This window comes from Misgurnus anguillicaudatus, chromosome 8, assembly GCF_027580225.2.
Source record: "Misgurnus anguillicaudatus chromosome 8, ASM2758022v2, whole genome shotgun sequence".
NCBI lineage: Eukaryota > Metazoa > Chordata > Actinopteri > Cypriniformes > Cobitidae > Misgurnus > Misgurnus anguillicaudatus.
Genome location: NC_073344.2, coordinates 6,494,314 through 6,512,241, shown reverse-complemented (window position 1 = coordinate 6,512,241; position 17,928 = coordinate 6,494,314). Strand labels below are relative to the sequence as shown.

The 17,928-nt window shown below is 38.3% G+C and overlaps 1 protein-coding gene across 5 annotated transcripts in view; it reads right to left on the bottom strand.

Annotated features, from left to right (window-relative positions):
- Positions 1 to 17,928, bottom strand: part of pex5la (peroxisomal biogenesis factor 5-like a) — a 121,501-nt gene that overhangs the window by 5,458 nt on the left and 98,115 nt on the right. For all 5 annotated transcript variants that reach the window (XM_055212922.2, XM_055212919.2, XM_055212921.2 and 2 more), the window contains 4 exons: positions 17,850 to 17,920; positions 9,154 to 9,360; positions 6,614 to 6,779; positions 5,896 to 6,053 (listed from right to left, as the gene is read on the bottom strand). In XM_055212922.2, the coding sequence (XP_055068897.2) occupies positions 5,896 to 6,053; positions 6,614 to 6,779; positions 9,154 to 9,360; positions 17,850 to 17,920 (602 nt within the window). The remainder of the gene's footprint in view (positions 1 to 5,895; positions 6,054 to 6,613; positions 6,780 to 9,153; positions 9,361 to 17,849; positions 17,921 to 17,928) is intronic.

Here is a 17,928-nt window from a genome sequence, read left to right as displayed (position 1 = left end):
AGGGCTCAAAATATAAGGTCTGTTTACTAATGTGAGCTTCTGGCATGAGCCTCAGAGCAGAGCTCAACATTATTATTCATGACCCTTTCAAATAGGGCAAAAATAGACCATTTAATTAAAATGACAAATTCTAGGGTTGTAAATAGACATGTAAAAACGTTTCTGGATAAGTTTTGCACTTAATAAAGCAACATACCTTCTATGTAATTGTCAAAGAACAAATTAACATATTATGACAACACATCCTATGGCACCTTTAATCTTAGGTTTCATATTTATTAGGGTTACACATGTCAGAAACAACAAATATAGATTAGGCCTATTTTATTTGTATTTTATATTTTACTTTTTTGTGATGTCAGTGAAAATTCAAGTAAAATACTGAACCATCAGATTTCTTCCCAATCTACTCCAGCAGTCCAGTATAACACATTATACTTATTTAACAGACATTACAAAAAACGCAAACAAAAAAGCTTACTACTGCAGTTAGCAATTATTTTATTGTTCGTGCTTTCTTATTTTATGAGCAGTCTGTTTAAACTACATACACTATACGGTTACAAGTTTGCAACTCTTCAGGTTAATATGGGATTGCTGTGGAAAACAATGTCCCTGAATCGTTATGAGTAACAACGTGTCCCATATTTTGTGCATAAAACTGTTAATATAAGAATGCTTTCTTCCTCAAACACTTACCGGTAGCTGCCTGCATAATCATGCACATGATCGCGTCTCGTTCAGGCTGAGCTTTGGCGCTTGAAGCACGAATGATGCAGCACGAGGGTAGACAAGCCAATCATAAAGCGAAGTAAGTTAGAGAGGCGGGACTAAGGAAAGGTAAAGCCAATCATATTAGCGAATGTGAATTTTGGAGGCGGGACTCATCTGTTAACCGTTTGTGTGCCACAAATAGCGCTATTTTTCTTTATATAAGATTTTAAATCTCATTTAAATGATTCCTGAATAAATTTATGTTAAATTAAATAAGCAACAAGTAAAAAACACAAGAAACAGACAGACATCAGTTGTTATATGAATAAAGATCTTTTTTTTTTTTTTTAAAAGCACCCCAGAAAAAAAGGGCACTTTCTCTCCAGGAATAAAAAGGGCAGGTGCTCAAGCCCCCTTTGATGTCTATGTGTGCACGTGCCTGGTAATTGATGTATATCTAACATGTAATTAGAGATGCATGAAAATTGTTAATGGCACACAGCCACTCAAAACACTAAGCAATGTGCCATTTTTTACATTCTAAACTATTATTACATCATGTCACAGATTTCTGAAAATGTTAAAGTAATGTTGTTGTCCCTGATTTATGTCTACCTCGAGTTTTACAGGGTTTTTTGTATTTCTGCAGCCTGTTTGCTCAAAATGTTTGCACTTATTTGTGGATTGAGGTTGATTGTGGCTGAAATGTCTGAAACACACTTATTTATTTAATTTTTGCACACATTACGAGGTGTATAAGCCATGGCTGTCATGCTAGTTGTTAGCTGCTCTTTTTTTGCTGCCTTATGAGTAATGCCTTGAAGTATTAAATAAATGGATAAAATGTAAAACCAAGTGGTCTGGCTCTTCTTTTATTTTTTGTGGTTTTTTTGTTATAGCATATTGTGATTTAGGAGGGTGAATGGGGGAGGAATATATAAATGGTTTATTAGTAAGATATCTAAATGTAATGCATTTTAAGTGAATTGGGTTTATTAATAAAGAATACATAATCCATTTTTTTAATGCATTTAAAACACATTGGATTAAGTAAAACTATTACATAAATTTTATTGGTTTCATTTACATATATCTAAAAAATATCTATCGTATAAAGTTTATTTGTTTTTTTTAGATTAGAAGTATGTAATCCAAATGGATGGAAATTCTACATGTAATCAAAATACATAAATCTTATGAATTAGGCCTAAATATTTTTTTGAGTGTATGATTGGCTCAACGTACTGAATGAATACGCCCTTCACTGACCGAGCCGCTGTTTTGAGTCTGAACGAACGAGAGAGAGAGAGAGAGAGAGAGAGAGAGAGAGAGAGAGAGAGAGAGAAAGAGAGAGAGAGAGAGATCGCGTTCTTAAACAAACTGAATGACTGGTACAAGTTACAACCTAATGAATGAGAGAGATCGTATAGAAAGCGAGTGCAACGTAAACAATCTTGTGAAAGAATCATGTGGTTTTATTTTAGTAAAGTTATAGTAACCATGTTTAGGCGGACTATTTACCTTAATACAAATGATAAGCAAGGTAATTACTGTTGAAAAAATTGGTATTTCTGTTTAATATAGTTTTATATATCTATATAGTTTAATCCACCCTTTCACCCTTGAACTTAAATCAGTCATCTGCGTCTGAACGAAGTCTTGAACGACATGACCGAAATTATATGATTCGTGAACGAGAATCTGATGACTGACTGAACCAGAGGAGGCATGCACGGGAGTCTTTATTTACAACAAATGCATATTAGATGTACTATAAATGTACGTGTGTCTTAATATATTCTGTAGCTTGATAAAATTGTGCTTAGTATTTCACAATTTGAGCCTTTTTAAAAACTAATGAGTTTTTGCAAAAGGTCTTTCATTGTCTTATAACACATAATGACACATCTTCGCCACCTATTGGCGTATTTATGTAAAATTAAGAAATGGTCACTGAACGAATCAGTGAGCGAGTCTGAACGAATCATTTTGGTGAACGAACTGAAAATGAACGAGTCACCTAAATGAACGAAAATTTCCATCACTACTGTGTGCGTGCACGTAAACGCTGGAGCGCGCTGCGACACTTCAATAGCATTTAGCTTAGCCCCATTCATTCAATGGTACCAATCAGAGATAAAGTTAGAAGTGACCGAACACATCAACGGTTTTCCTATTTAAGACGAGTAGTTATACGAGCAAGTTTGGTGGTACAAAATAAAACGTAGCGCTTTTCTAAGCGGATTTAAAAGAGGAACTATATTTTATGGCGTAATAGCACTTTTGGGAGCACCCCGACTCTGCGCAGTAACACCCTCCCTCTCCCATTATGAGAGGGAGAAGGGGAGTGGACTTTTCAGGCGAATCGAAGAACTCCCAAAAGTGCTATTACGCCATACAATATAGTTCCTCTTTTAAATCCACTTAGGAAAGCGCTACGTTTTATTTTGTACCACCAAACTTGCTCGTATAACTACTCGTCTTAAATAGGAAAAACGTTGATGTGTTTGGTCACTTCTAACTTTATCTCTGATTGATACCATTGAATGAATGGGGCTAAGCTAAATGCTATCGAAGTGTCGCAGCGCGCTCCAGTGCTTAAGTGCACGCACACAGACGATAGAGGGATGTATCAACTCTTCTTAGTTAAGGTAATAACATATTTTAATATTGAAAATGAGTAGACTATTCCTTTAAGACAAGCCATTGGAGTATTTTCTCCATAAAATTAGAGCCTTCGTTTTCAATATCACAAACATGTAACCTATCATATCAGCACAGTTGAATGTGTGGATCAGTAGTTTGAGTTATATTATGAATGAATGCCTTATCAACCCAGCCCTGATATTATTACAGCACTGCTGTGATGCTAACACATGCAAGTGCTGTAACCTGTTAACATCAGCGCTTAAAGATAAGTGTTGCAAACGCCGAATGTAGCATCTATTTACACATATATATCTCTGGTCCGAAGTGGTGCGAACGAGGGGAGATGGGGAATAATTTGCATATTCATATCTATGGTCTGAGCTCTGCGATTGATTAGAGGCGGGGGCTAATTTGCATATTCATAGATCCACTTATACTAAATGAGGCGAGGGTGTAGAGTTACATTCAAGCTCTTTTAAAGCATAAAGAAATTACTGTGACAGGTAAAACTTTTATATATGTAGCAATGCTGAAATCGCGGGCATGCGCGTTTAATTTCTGGGGCACAACATTTGTTTCAACCTTCTTGTTACTTTAAAATGAGTGTCATGCAATATCCACTTCTCGCCGCATGGTTGTAGTATGTTTTTACTAAATACTACAATAAATACGTGAAGAAGAAACACAGGATGCATTTGATATTTTGAGCATTCAGTCCTGAGGTGCAACTAGCCGTTTCTCAATGTCAAGGATACTTCCTTGGCAGGACTAGTCCTTACAAGTCACTTCCTTCAGAGGCGAGGCGAGGCTCCTTTTAAGCATTCGGAGAACACGTTAAATGGAACAGGCTAGCAAGTGCACGTCATACGTCATTACGTGATTGAAAGGTGTGCTTTCGGTGCTGCGCGCAGAGGATTGTGGGTGATTTCAGCGCGTGAAGAGCGCGAAGGATACAAATTTGCATCCTTTCCTGTATATGGGATATTTGTCGAACGAAGGACTCAGTCCTTGGCTGAAATTTCGAGGATCCTCGACATTGGAACAGTCCTTCGACTAACGTCGATGACGTAGCATCCTCGAAATTCTAGCTTCCGAGGATCCTTCCTTGACATTGGGAAACGGCTACTGTTTGAAAATTTGTGTCACTTTCAACCGGTCGGTGTGCTTCCGCTAGACTCGTGCGGCAACTGAAAGGCAGGGTTGACAAAATATATATATCTTTTATCCAGAGGTGGATACTAAGGGCGCACTCACACTATCCAAACCAAACCGCGCTCGGGCGCGTTTGACCCCCAAAGCCTGGTTTGTTTGAGTGTGATCGCTCTGTACAGCGCCCGGGCGCGGATTGGTTAATCGCACCCCGGCCGGGTTGCAGAGGTGGGCTGGAGCGCGGTTCACTTGGGCTCAGGCGCGGAAGGCTATGGTGTAAGCGCACTCGCGCCTGAGCGCGATTCAAAAGGTGAAGACGTCAGTTGCGCGACCACTCACCTTCATCTGCCTCCGTATAAACCATTTGATGCGCGCAGCGGGGTTACGTGAATGTCCGAACTGCGCGCGTGACAGATCAACTAAGCAATATGATGACATGTGAGAGGGCTGTCTGTAATCGCGCACACAAACGACTCCGGGCAAAAAACACAGACTTATCATTACGGTGGGTTCCAGTGTTAAGGGAGAGCTTTACTTCCTGCTTTTTTCAAAACAAACGCATCTTAATGACGAAAGCGCGCCCGGACTCGGATCGATAAAAAGTACAGTGTGAGTGCGTGCACCATGGCGGAGAAGGGAGGGGTGACAATCGCGCTGGGGCATGGTTTGGTTTGGTTTGGATAATGTGAGTGCGCCCTAAAGTATTTTAGTTACTTTTTCTAAGTATCTGTGCTTTATCAGTGTTTGTCTTGGGGAAAATTTTACTTTACTAAAAAATTTTCACTACATTCTAAAGCATAGAATAATACTGTGTATTCCTTTAATATTGCATATTAAAATTGATTTAATACCTAATTACATAAATATTGTGCACTTTTACTTTTTTTTGAGTAAAAGTACGAAAGTACGTTTTACTTAAGTAAAAGTAAAAAAATTACTAGATGTTTAATGTACTTAAATATTAAATATAAACCAAAAACCTGAAAATATTAAATGTAGTGGAGTAAAAATTATGATAATATGCTCTGGAATGTATGTTTTCCAAAGAAAAACACCAATAAAATATAAATACTTGAAAATATACTTTTATGTAGAAAGTAAAAATACTTAAGTACTATACACCTCTGCTTTTATCTTGGTACTGACGAAATTTCATCGAAACCGAGGAAGGAGAAGGTATTTAAATAAATGCAGAAATTTGGAAGTCACGTTTGTGGTAGTTGATCCAAGATTAGAAAAAAATGTGTTGAATACTGTAATAGAAAAGAGTTTAGCAACTATTTTAGTCCTGTATTATAAAACCCTGGTCCTGGAATTGTCTTGCCATACAGTGTGAAACAATGTGTTAAGAAAAGACTGATCACCACAATGAATATCACAAACCTGTGAGCCCCCATGTTAATGCAGCTGATCCCCAGGTTGTAACGTGAGCGGATGAACCCCGGCTGCAGCTCCAGGGCTCTGGTATAGGCCTCCACAGCCTCCTCACTTCGATCTCCATTAGCCAGCGTCGCCCCCAGCCGATTCCACAGCAGGTAGTCCTGTGCACACCAAGGGCAAAAAAATCATCTTGTCACAGTTCGGCTCAGTGTCACAGATCACAATAATTACCGGTCTGTGCCTTGAAGATTATGTGGTTATATGCTTAATACCTTTAAGATATGATCTGTTTTCTCTTTTAGGGATATAAAAGTGAATTCGACCTTTACGTGCAGTGACACCACATAAAAAAAGGAAGATCTAAGTTTCTGCTGCTCTAAGCACAGAAGGAGCTTCTACACCGTCATTATCTTTCATTGTATTCAAGCTCCGAGGTCCCCAGCAGGCAAGCAGACATTACCAAGTCAAGCAGATAGGGAGAATTGTCGGATGTGTGTAAATGCGATCGACACAGGGGGACAGAACCCGGCTTAGTAAGCATCAATCGCCACCAAGGTGCCCTGTAAGATTCTGGAGTCAGCTAACATGAATGGCAAAGCCCCCCGTTTAAGTTTAAAATGACCGAAAGATGTTGAGATGCCCTTTGACAGTTTGCTTTTGTCTTTTCTTTCTGTGCCTGTATGATTTAGTAGCAGTCAGTCAGGTGAGTACATTGATTTACCTCAGGTCGCACTGACAGTGCTGCATTGAAGGCATCCACTGCTTTGTTAAACTCAGAGCTGAGATTATACAGAACTCCCAATCCTGTCTGTAGGTCGGGGTCGATATTGTCCGAGCTCTGCTGGGCAGCTTCCAGGAAGAGTTCCTTCACTTCGGGTAGCAAGGGGCTGATATGGTAGAAGACAGAAGAAGAAAGCTCAGAGACTGATAAGAGACATTGTCCTTGAGGGATGTCCCCATCAGCATTATAATTAAAATGTGTCATTTATTGGCTAAGAAAAAGGGGATAATGCCTCTCTAGAGGGAGGTGAATGTTATTGGTGCCCATGACATTTTATTTAGAAGGGTTGGTTCACAAGTTAAAATCTGGTTTACGCTTGTAACTGTGTTTTGAAACATGGTAGCTGGAGGCTGGTCTATTAGCTATGGTCTATTAGCTATTTCTTTTTTAAATGTTTTACTTTGTTATGTTTGATATACAGACAGTACTATGCCAACGTCTAAGACTGCATGATTTTCAAACGTGTCGGGTCACAGATCTTTTCATACTGCATGACTTTCTGGGGTAGCGTTCAGTCGCTGCTGTTTCAGACTGCATGATGGATCGGCGACAGGGTGTTTCACATGGCATGACTTTACCATAGGAAGAATCACAGACACCTTTGTCCCAGTCCGCAAACTACGTCTCACAACCAAACGCACGCGAGAAGTGACAAGGAAACAACGTGAGGTAACACGTGCAGGACCGAAGTCCCCCACGTGGGACTGTAATCATAACTCCTCCACAAACTTCCAGCTGCCCTGTGTGTTGCTCTCTCATTGGCTGTTGGTCATCGGCGATGTCATTTTCAGTCAGAACACATTTCACACGGCATGATTTTGATTGGCCAACAGGTCCAGATATATAGCATGCCAAATATCTCACGGGTGTCGCGACTCGTCGGAGATTCTCTCAAATCGCATCTTTTATAATTCACACTGTGTGATTGTTACTCGCGTGCACGAGCACTGATTTGCCGGTGATTTCAGACATTTGTCTGCGATTTCTCAAAACCTGTCGACCAGTCGAAATCAGGGCTAAAATCATGCACTCTGAACTCGGCACTAGGCATAGATTTGTTGTTTTAGCAATGGTACACTGTCAGAATTTTTTTTTTTAATATGTACCCCAGCTGTCACTGGGGCAGTACCCATCAAAAAGGTCCAAATATGTACCATTAGGTACAGATATACATTTGTGACAAATAAGTACTTTTGAGGTACCAATTTGTACCTCTGAGGTACTAGAGTACTGCAGGGATGATGTATTTTTGTAGGCCAATCTGGAAGTTAGCAGGACACTGGAGGAATTTGTATTCATTTGTGAAGATTAACTTGTTGGACAAAACATGTAAGCATGTTGTTTAACACAGAGTTTATTTTTTGCGATAATCCAAAAGTCTATGAGAAAATAAATGGGCTTTTTTGCGAACTGTTAACTTCTGGTTTGGTCTACAAAAATATGAACTCTTAGTCCCAATAAAATTAAAACTGACAATTCCTATTTGTTAATGTAATTTGCAGTGTTTATTATAAACAATTTATCTATGCAAGTCTGTTTTTCTGATATACAATCTGCTTGTTAAAGGCGGAATCCACGATGTTTGAAAAACGCTTTGGTAAAGAAGACGGGCCGACTACCAAAACACACTTATAGCCGATCAAATCAAATCAAATCAAATGCCGGGTTGCGTATGTGTGGGGCGGGTCTATCAACAAAAGGTCCAGATTCTATTGGGGTAGGCACGTGTTTGTTTAGGTGATTTCAAATATCAACATTGGCTTTCAAACATCATGGACTCCGCCTTTAAGTCTGACGTCATGCAATGCTTCTGGGTCCAACCGATCTCAAATGCCACAGGGAAATAACAAAAAAATCAAGCTAATATACAATTGTATCATAATGCAAAACTACCAAAAACACCAGATCTTAATTTTTATCTCCATAAAAAATCCGGACATGGACTCATAGACATGGATTTTTTTATGAATTATTAATATATTGCTGTTGGTAATTCTGTGCCTGGAGACTGAAAATTTTGACTTAAATGTGTGATATGATATAAATAGTGCTCATAACCAGCAGTGTAAATAATATCCTCTATTGAAATGAGTGAAGGCTTGGACCTAGAAATGGTATTCCTATGTCAAGACTTAACAAGCGGATTACAATATGAAGCTTTATATAAACGTTATTACTAACGCATACCAGCTAGAAACCAGCAACCATTAAGTTACCTTGTTTCAGAACAGCTACCAACTTAAAGCGATACCTCTGTGAGGGATTTAACGTCAGAAGTTGTTCCCTAAACCATGTTTTCTACCATTATAAAGCTTGGAAGAGCAAGGACATTTACTCAAATAATGTTCTCGGCTGAAAGATGATGGACATATGTATCTTGGATACCTTGAGGGTGAATAAATCATGGCGTAATTTTGATATTCAGCTGGAGTATCCCTTCAAGATAGATTTTAATATATGTGATCTTTTAAAACACATACCAGCCAGTAGAGGAACAGTAAGAGAGTCTCCGTGGGCCTGGTGAGACCTGCAGGTGTGCACGGCTTTTCAGAAGATATTTGTATTTTGGGTTGTGCCTTAGCCAGCCCAGCAGTGCCTCACATGCCTCCTGCCTCATGCCTGTGTTGGTCAGGCTCACTGCCAGGGCCATGAGAGCCAGTAGGTTGTTGGGGTGGAGCTCCAGACACCTGCACACAGACACAACAGGAAAGCATCTAAAGAAGCGTTGCTGAGGCAGATGCTTCCTGCTTTAAATTCATGGAGGAATACTTGTGTTATCTCTTGTATCTGCACCAGGGCCGGAGTGGGACTCATTTTAGGCCTGGAGTTTTATGCCTTAGACTGGCCCAACTTAGTTTACGACTGACTTTATTAAAATGATGTAATTAAAACCTCTGTTCTAGAAATTGCTTCAAATTGAATATTTATTAAAACAATTTATTGACAGTATTCTTTACAACAATACAATGTAATGTTTAACAGTATCAGAATATCTGTAAGAATTAGTGGTTAGCGTCGCTAGCATCTTGCACTGCTCCTAACTAGCTTAACGTTAGCTTACCAGGCGTCTCATTGTCTTCATTTGTAATTCTCTCACTGGTTTTAAGGAAAAAAGTAATCATATTTGGCCACATCAGTTTCTTGAGCTTGCTTTATTTATTTGGACATTTTCAGTGCCGCCTTTGTGCTTTCTATTATCCATTTGTATCTATTTTTTTATGCTCGCATTAGTCGAATATCTGCAACAACTGACTTTTTTGCTGATGTCAGGGAGTCAAAAGATAATTACGTCATCATTAACCTGCAGGCTGCACACTGAGAGCGGGGCTGCGAAAAAATAATAAATAAAAAGAGTGGTGCTGCTGTGATTGCAGGCAGCCTAGGGACAGCATCCATATTTTAACCCAGTGGCATGACAACACCTGCCCTCGCGGCCAACAAAAACAGCCAGGCCCACTGGGAATTCTCCCGGTGCTCCTGATTAACGTATCTGGGCCTGATCTGCACTCCATGTCTACCATTTAAGAGTCCAGGTCTAAATGTTTCATGAAAGTATAATAAATAATCAACCAAAGTTCCTGAGAAAAACATTGCAATTATTGCTTATTACAACACTTTGTGTGTAGCAAAACATTTTAATGTAACAATATTACATAATAACCTTAAATGGATTTTCTGTCTAAAAATTGTTTATCCTTGTATATATATATTTTATTGTTTGTTTAATATTTTTAATGGCATTTCAGCATCTATGGATATATTCAAGTTGGGGTATCTCAAATTCACCTAAACTGCATGTTGTTGGACTGTGGGAGGAAACTGGAGTACCTGAAGTAAACCCACACTGATACAGGGAATTCATTCAAACCCCGAAAGTCCTTCCAACTAAGGGTGTGTGATATGACGATATTTGATAGTGAACGATTAAAGTGTCTCCACGATCCACTTTTTCGGACACATCGTTGTATCGTCATTCGTGCCTACATCAAGTACGCAACAAGGGGCACCCTACATGAAGGCGAGGTAAGGGTCGGGTATACTTTTTTTCCGGCGCCCCCGGAGCTACGGATGGCCGTGTTCTTACATACACATACGCAAAACGCAATACAAATGATTTCTTATTCAAATTATTACTCTACCAGGCCGTCAGGGCATCACTGATTTGCAACATTTACAGTACATAAATAATTTAGGATAAGTGAAGAAAAGTAGCCGATCCACCATTGCAAACAAAATTTAGAACAAACATCAAGAAAACAAAGAACAAGAATCAAACATTAGGTTGACGAAAATGCTCCACAGCTTGTTCTTGGAAGAACTGAAAATAAAAGAAAAGAAAATTATAGTGTTTCTGCAAATGCTGTCTATTTCCTATGTAATTGTTTGTAGCGGACGCTGCGTCCGAAAACTGCAAGGCAGTGACTCATTGCCTCGCTGCCTCATGAGGAAATGACTTCGGAGGCATGAAGGCAGCTCAGAGAAAGACTTTCGGACACACTTCAAAGGCAGCGTGTTTGAAATATAAACAGAGAGTACCTTTTGTGATAACTAATCATATATTTGAAAACTACAATACAAATTTCTCTCTAGAAATGCAATTAAAAGGTGTAAAAAGTGAACATCTACCTTTATTTACACTAAATTGGTGGTCCCGTTGCGTCCTTGGCCGCCATTTTATTTTTTCGAACTCGACCGGGCTCGACCAATCACATTCTTATTGTACGCACACGCATAGGTATCTCAGGAGACAGGAACTAAACCAAACATTGAATTCGGACATGCCTTGATGCCTTCCTGCCTTGGAAAGCTGCCTCAGAAGGCAGCAATTTAGAGTTTTCGGACGCAGCCGGAGTGTCCTGTCCCAATATTTTCTTGTGCATGTGCTGTTGTATGCGTACTGTTCGTGCACTTTCCATGCATATATTTGTTACCTTGTAGGACTGCATTTTTAAATGGGGGCTTTAGTATGGCTGTATTAATGCTCAGTAATGGCAAAATAGTCTTTAAAAAACAACACGAAAAAGAACTGTTATGAAATCGCAATTTTGCCTAAAGCAACTGTGATATGATATTTTCCACGTATCGCTTACCCCTACTTCCAACCCAGCCGAGGCTCAAACCGGGGACCTTCTTGGTGGGGCAACAATGTTACCAACTAAAACACTGTGCTGCTCTCCTTAAGACACTGTTCACAATTACAACACTAGCCATTAGTAACCATTAGTCATTAGTATTACTAACCAACTAACAGTTAGTAAGTTCTAATCACTCTTACTCTTCTGATTTAAATGAGCCCAATCTACCTTTTTATGTAAAAGGTTAGGACTAGTCTCAAAACAATAAAATAGATGACTACAGTATATAAGCAGTTTATGCAACCGGACACTGTACTTAAAGGAATATTTCATTTTCTTAAAAGAAAAATCCAGATAATTTACTCACCACCATGTCATCCAAAATGTTGATGTCTTTCTTTGTTCAGTCGAGAAGAAATTATGTTTTTTTGAGGAAAACATTGCAGGATTTTTCTCATTTTAATGGACTTTAATAGACACCGACAATTTACAGTTAACTCAACACGTAACAGTTTTTTTCAACGGAGTTTCAAAGGACTATAAACAATCCCAAACGATGCATAAGGGTCTTATCTAGCAAAACGATTGTCATTTTTGACAAGAAAAATAACAAATATACACTTTTAAAGCACATCTTCTCGTCTAGATCCGGTTCAGCGCTACCTAACGTAAATGCGTAGTGATGTAGGGAGGTCACATGTTACATATATAAAACGCACATTTACGGACCATTTTAAACAATAAACTGACCCAAAGACATTAATTAGTATCATTCCACATACAACAACGTAGGAACGGTCCTCTTTCAACACACTTGTAAACACTGGGGTGGAGTTTCGCGTTCGTCCTCTGTGACCTCTTGACGTCATGACGTATTGCGTGGGGTCTCGCTGGCGCATCAAGACCGGATCTTGACGAGAAGTTGTGCTTTAAAAGTGTATATTTGTTATTTTTCTTGTCAAAAATGACAATCGTTTTGCTAGATAAGACTCTTATGCCTCGTTTGGGATTGTTTTTATTCCTTTGAAACTCTGTTGAAAACAACTGTTACATGTTGAGTTAAGTGTTAATTGTTGGTGTCTATTAAAGTCCATTAAAATGAGAAAAATCCTGCAATGTTTTCCTCAAAAAACATAATTTCTTCTCGACTGAACAAAGAAAGACATCAACATTTTGGATGACATCGTGGTGAGTAAATTGAATATTCCTTTAAACATTTTTTTACATGCTTCCTTGTTTGCCTGAGATCATGATTATTAGTGCAAGTAGTGAAGGACATAGGACTGTGCGAGTTGTTGTGGTCCCATCAGCCAATAAGAGACATTTGAACGATTGGTCACATGGCATTTACAGCTCGAATCAATGGTTTAAAACCTTTAATGCCCAAAACTTAAATGCCACTTCTATTGGTATTATTGATTTCTAACATACTATAATTTGGAACATAATAATCCTAAACTTCCATACTATTTATGCCTAGAGTATTGTTAGTTTTTTATAAAAGTGTTGTTGTAATTTTGCCACACTTTTTGGAAACAAATCAGTGGTGGGGAGAATATGGCAGATCTTATCTCTGGCATGCAATATAAATATTTGCTTTTCAGTTTGCGAACATATGCACGCAGCCGAATGTACAGCCTTGCAAAACATAGTTTATTTGATTTGTACATGTACATAGATGTTTGGCACATGCGCATTGTGACTCTCCTGTGTGACCGGTTACAAAAATTAGGCAATTAATCAACGATACTTCTACACTCTTAGAACGGATGTGTTAAAAACAACACATTAGTGTTGAATCTGGACAACACACTAAATGCATTGTCCCTGAATACACACATCTCTGTGTTATTATTGAAACAACACATTTTGTGTTACTTTTAACACAACTTGTGTTTTATTTTAACACAAAATCAACACAAAATGACACATAATGAGTTAAAATTACACATAATGTGTTAAAGGAATAGTCTACTCATTTTCAATATTAAAATATGTTATCAGAGGTGGAAAGAGTACTGAAAATTTGTACTCAAGTGCAAGTACAAGTAGTTGCTAAAATAATACTCAATTACAAGTAAAAGTACTGGTGTTAAAAATGTACTTAAGTAAAAGTACAAAGTACCCCTCTTAAAAACTACTCAAGTACAAATTACTTTTAGCCGGTGATATTTTTTGAATAAACATTAAATCTATTGAATGAAATCAGAAATATGAATGGATTAAAAACAGGCGATTTGTGTTTTATACGAATAAACACATAGTACAGGAATTTTGTCTGTTTAAAGAATGTTAAATGATTTTAACAGCAGCTATATTATTTCATATTCTTTCTTCATATAATTTTTATCAAGTTATAAAAATGGTCTAATGTTATTATTATTAATGAATTATGAAGCTTGTTGGGTTATTTTATTTAAAAACTGATTTTTTTTTACATTAACTCATTCCCCGCCAGCCATTTTTCGAAAAGTTACCCGCCAGCATTTTTTATGATTTTCACAAAAGTTTTACAAAATGCCTTCCAGGAAATTTTCTTCTTAAAATATATAAACATACAAATATATCAAATGAAAGAACAGACCCTCTACTTTCAAACAAACAATAAAAAAAGTGAAAAACCGTTTCATCCTATTTTTTCCCCTGCTTATAAACTCTAAAATATTGATATTTTTCTTTACAAATACACTTTTTTTGCAAAAAGCTGAAACAATTGCATTTTTGTGAAGGAATTTAGTTAGAGATCAGATTCAGAACGAATATCAAACATAAAACTAGTAAATAACGTTTTGGCTTCAGTTTATCCATAAATTGGGTAAGTCCAGGGTATTGCACATTAACATAAATTCTTCAGAAACACGTTTTTTATGCAAATGTTTTTTTCTTAATTGAAAAGATAACTTAAATGGCGGGGAAAAGAGTTAAAAAATATTATTGGACAAGAAAGCTTTGAAAAAGTACTCTACTAATATTTCAAAAGTTATCAGCATTTAGCACTGACATATGTGTAATTTAGACAGGCTGTCAGTGCATTACACTGCTATGCCAGTGGGACGCGGCAACAGACGAATTTGATAAAAGAGTCCTTTTTAGACTGTTTATTATTATAAGCTTAAAACACTTATTCAATATGAATAATACAATGCTGACAATGACATGAAATTTAACTTTGAGCGCCATTTTACAATGCTAAATCTTTTTTTAGTGATCGACCGATATATCGGCCGGACGATACATCGGGCCGATTTTAGCAGGTTTTAGGTGTATCGGCATCGGCCGATTCGCGGCTTGCGTTCGCCGATAGTTTTTCCCCGGCATTAATTACAGACAGGCGCCCACAGGCAGCTCTGTGTTGCTGGAGGCTGCCTGCAGCCCGTGCATTGCCCATCCCCCCACTAGCAGAGCGGAGCGCTCCAAGCCTGCGCTGGTAAGTTTTAAACTTCAAAGCATCTTTTAACTGTTTGACTGAAATATTGCCATATACTTTGAAAGTGTTAACACGTTGCTCTATATGTGCATGCAACCATAGCTAAAAAAGTTTGGTGGTCCTAATGGAAAACGCGAATGCCTATAAAACTGCTTTCCATTGTATTTAGGGAGCTTCAAATAGCTTTTAGGCTAACCGTATGCATACGGCAGCTGTTACGAACACTGGTCATAGGATTAAATAATGCTGACCTTGTTCCGTGATTTTGTGGTATTTATAGGAGTTTTATTCAGCGACCACCAGTCTGATGTTTGGACGCGACGCATGCTCATAATGCCGCAAGTGAACGCAGGTCATGGCTGGACAGGGTGGGTTTTTAATTCTCATCTCCATAAATATATGTAGTAGTAAAAGGCTAAAAATCAATATCCATTGCTGATAGTTTCTCGTCATTGTGGAGAGCGCAGTTCATGGTTGCATACGTTTATGGTTGTTAACACGGAGTTTCGCGGAATTTTCGTCAGCGAAAAAAATTAAGAAATTCGACCCAAAGCACTTAGTTCCAAACAGTTCCCACATGACTTTTATGTGACCGGAGAAGTGTTGTTTTGTACGTTTTGTCAACATTTCCGTTCACTGGGAGCGCAAAGATACATGCACTCTCTCATCCATGTCTCACTGCACCTCTCCCACGTGCACGCGCTCTACTATCTGACCGAAGTCCGTACACAAATCCTCATGTATTTGATCAGTTTTATGCGTTTTAAGCGAGCTGAGGCAAACTAACTATCCCTCGCATTTATTATAGGACCCTAGGGTGTGTGAGGTACAGAAGTGGGGCAATTGGCATGTTATTCAGAATTCTTTTTAAGTTGTTTTTTGATCAGTATTGCTGTGTACATTTTCCTTGTCTTCTTATTAAAGACATTTGCTCTACAAGAGATTAAGGTAAGTGCGCTAAAACTTAAGACCTAAGCATGTGTCATTTTTATGATATAAACTGAATGAGAAAAAGCAGTATCGGCTCCAAATATCGGCTAAAGAAAATCGGCAGCCTGTATCGGTCATCGGCTAAGGCTGATGGAAAAAAATCGGTATCGGCATCGGCACAAAAAAAATCCATATCGGTCGATCCCTACTTTTTTTACGGTCTATGTGCTCGTCACCTAGGTAACTGAAGCTCATGTTTCAAGTGATGTTTTCAGTCACATTATCGTGAGGTCTACCCAACATTAAAAACGAAACGATCACATGAATATGGTTATAAGTCTTCTTACCATAATGTGCTTTTTGAGATTAGAGGCTGAAGTATTGTAAGCCGAAATCACTGCAGATGGCAAACAAAGTTTGCATTATTTCCACGCTCTCTCCTTTCCTTCCTCTGTTTGTGAACAACTCCCAGGTGCGGCCATGGCCACGCATCATCCGGTATTTCTTAGGAATTTTTAATTAATTCAGCGTCCATAACGCCAAAGTTCTTTGACATTAAAACACTAAATACAACGTCACAGACTGAAGGACGCGTCTCCCATTATGAGAGGGAGAAGGGGAGCGGACTTTTCAGGCGAGTCGAAGTACTCCCAAAAGTGCTATTACACCATAAAATATAGTTCCTTTTTTAAATCTGCTTAGAAAAGCGCTACGTTTTATTTTGTACCACCAAACTTGCTCGTATAACTACTCGTCTTAAATAGGAAAAACGTTGATGTGTTTGGTCACTTCTAACTTTATCTCTGATTGGTACCATTGAATGAATGGGGCTAAGCTAAATGCTATCGAAGAGTCGCAGCGCGCTCCAGCGCTTACGTGCACGCACCATAGGCACGCACACAGATGATAGAGGGATGTATCAACAATTCTTAGTTAAGGTAATAACATATTTTAATATTGAAAATGAGTAGACTATTCCTTTAAAAGAATAACACAAAAATATGTGTAAAATAACACATCATTTCTAACAGTTTAGCATATTTAGAATGCATAATGTAAATTGTTGCTGTATGAACCAATCACAGATAATACACCTTTTGAAAATTGCAATATTAAATATTATTTTGCAATATAATATTATTAGAGAGTGACATTCTAAAACTATTTTTACTCCATAATACAAACAATGATAAAGATGCTTTGTATAAATATACAACTTCAAGTGTCACCGGTGATTAACACACACAGATTGGAGTTTTCACCCTCCAGTCGTTCAGAGGAACATTTTATGAGATGATGGCTGGCTGTTCTATACAAACTGAAAGTAATCTCCCAAAGGCCTCTCTGCTTAGGCAATGCAATTTTAATTGGATCACCGGGTTATTACAGCAGCTCTTTATCTCAAGCAAAGGACGGCACAGCAGAGAGCTTTGTCTCATTTGGTGTCACAGATAACCACATGGAGGTTTTGTGTGAAATTCTTCCTCTCTGCATCAGGACTTGTTGTCATTTTAATTCTGGAAGAGCTAATTTTAAGATTAAACCCTAATCCTTATTTAATACTGAGTTTATTTTTGTCTGGGTACGTACCCCATAATCACCAATGATGCATAAGAATTCTAACAGGTTGTATTATTTTGCCCACATATTCAGTCCAGTCCTAAACGTGACCACTCAAGCTCTTCACAAGCCAATCAGATGTTTACAAACAGCTTTTACACAGCTTGTAAGGTTACTTCCTTACCTCTGGAGGGAGACAATCGCTGCCTGCTCGTTCTCATTCTCTGCTTGAGTGGTTCCCAGCACCAGCCAAGCCTGCAAAA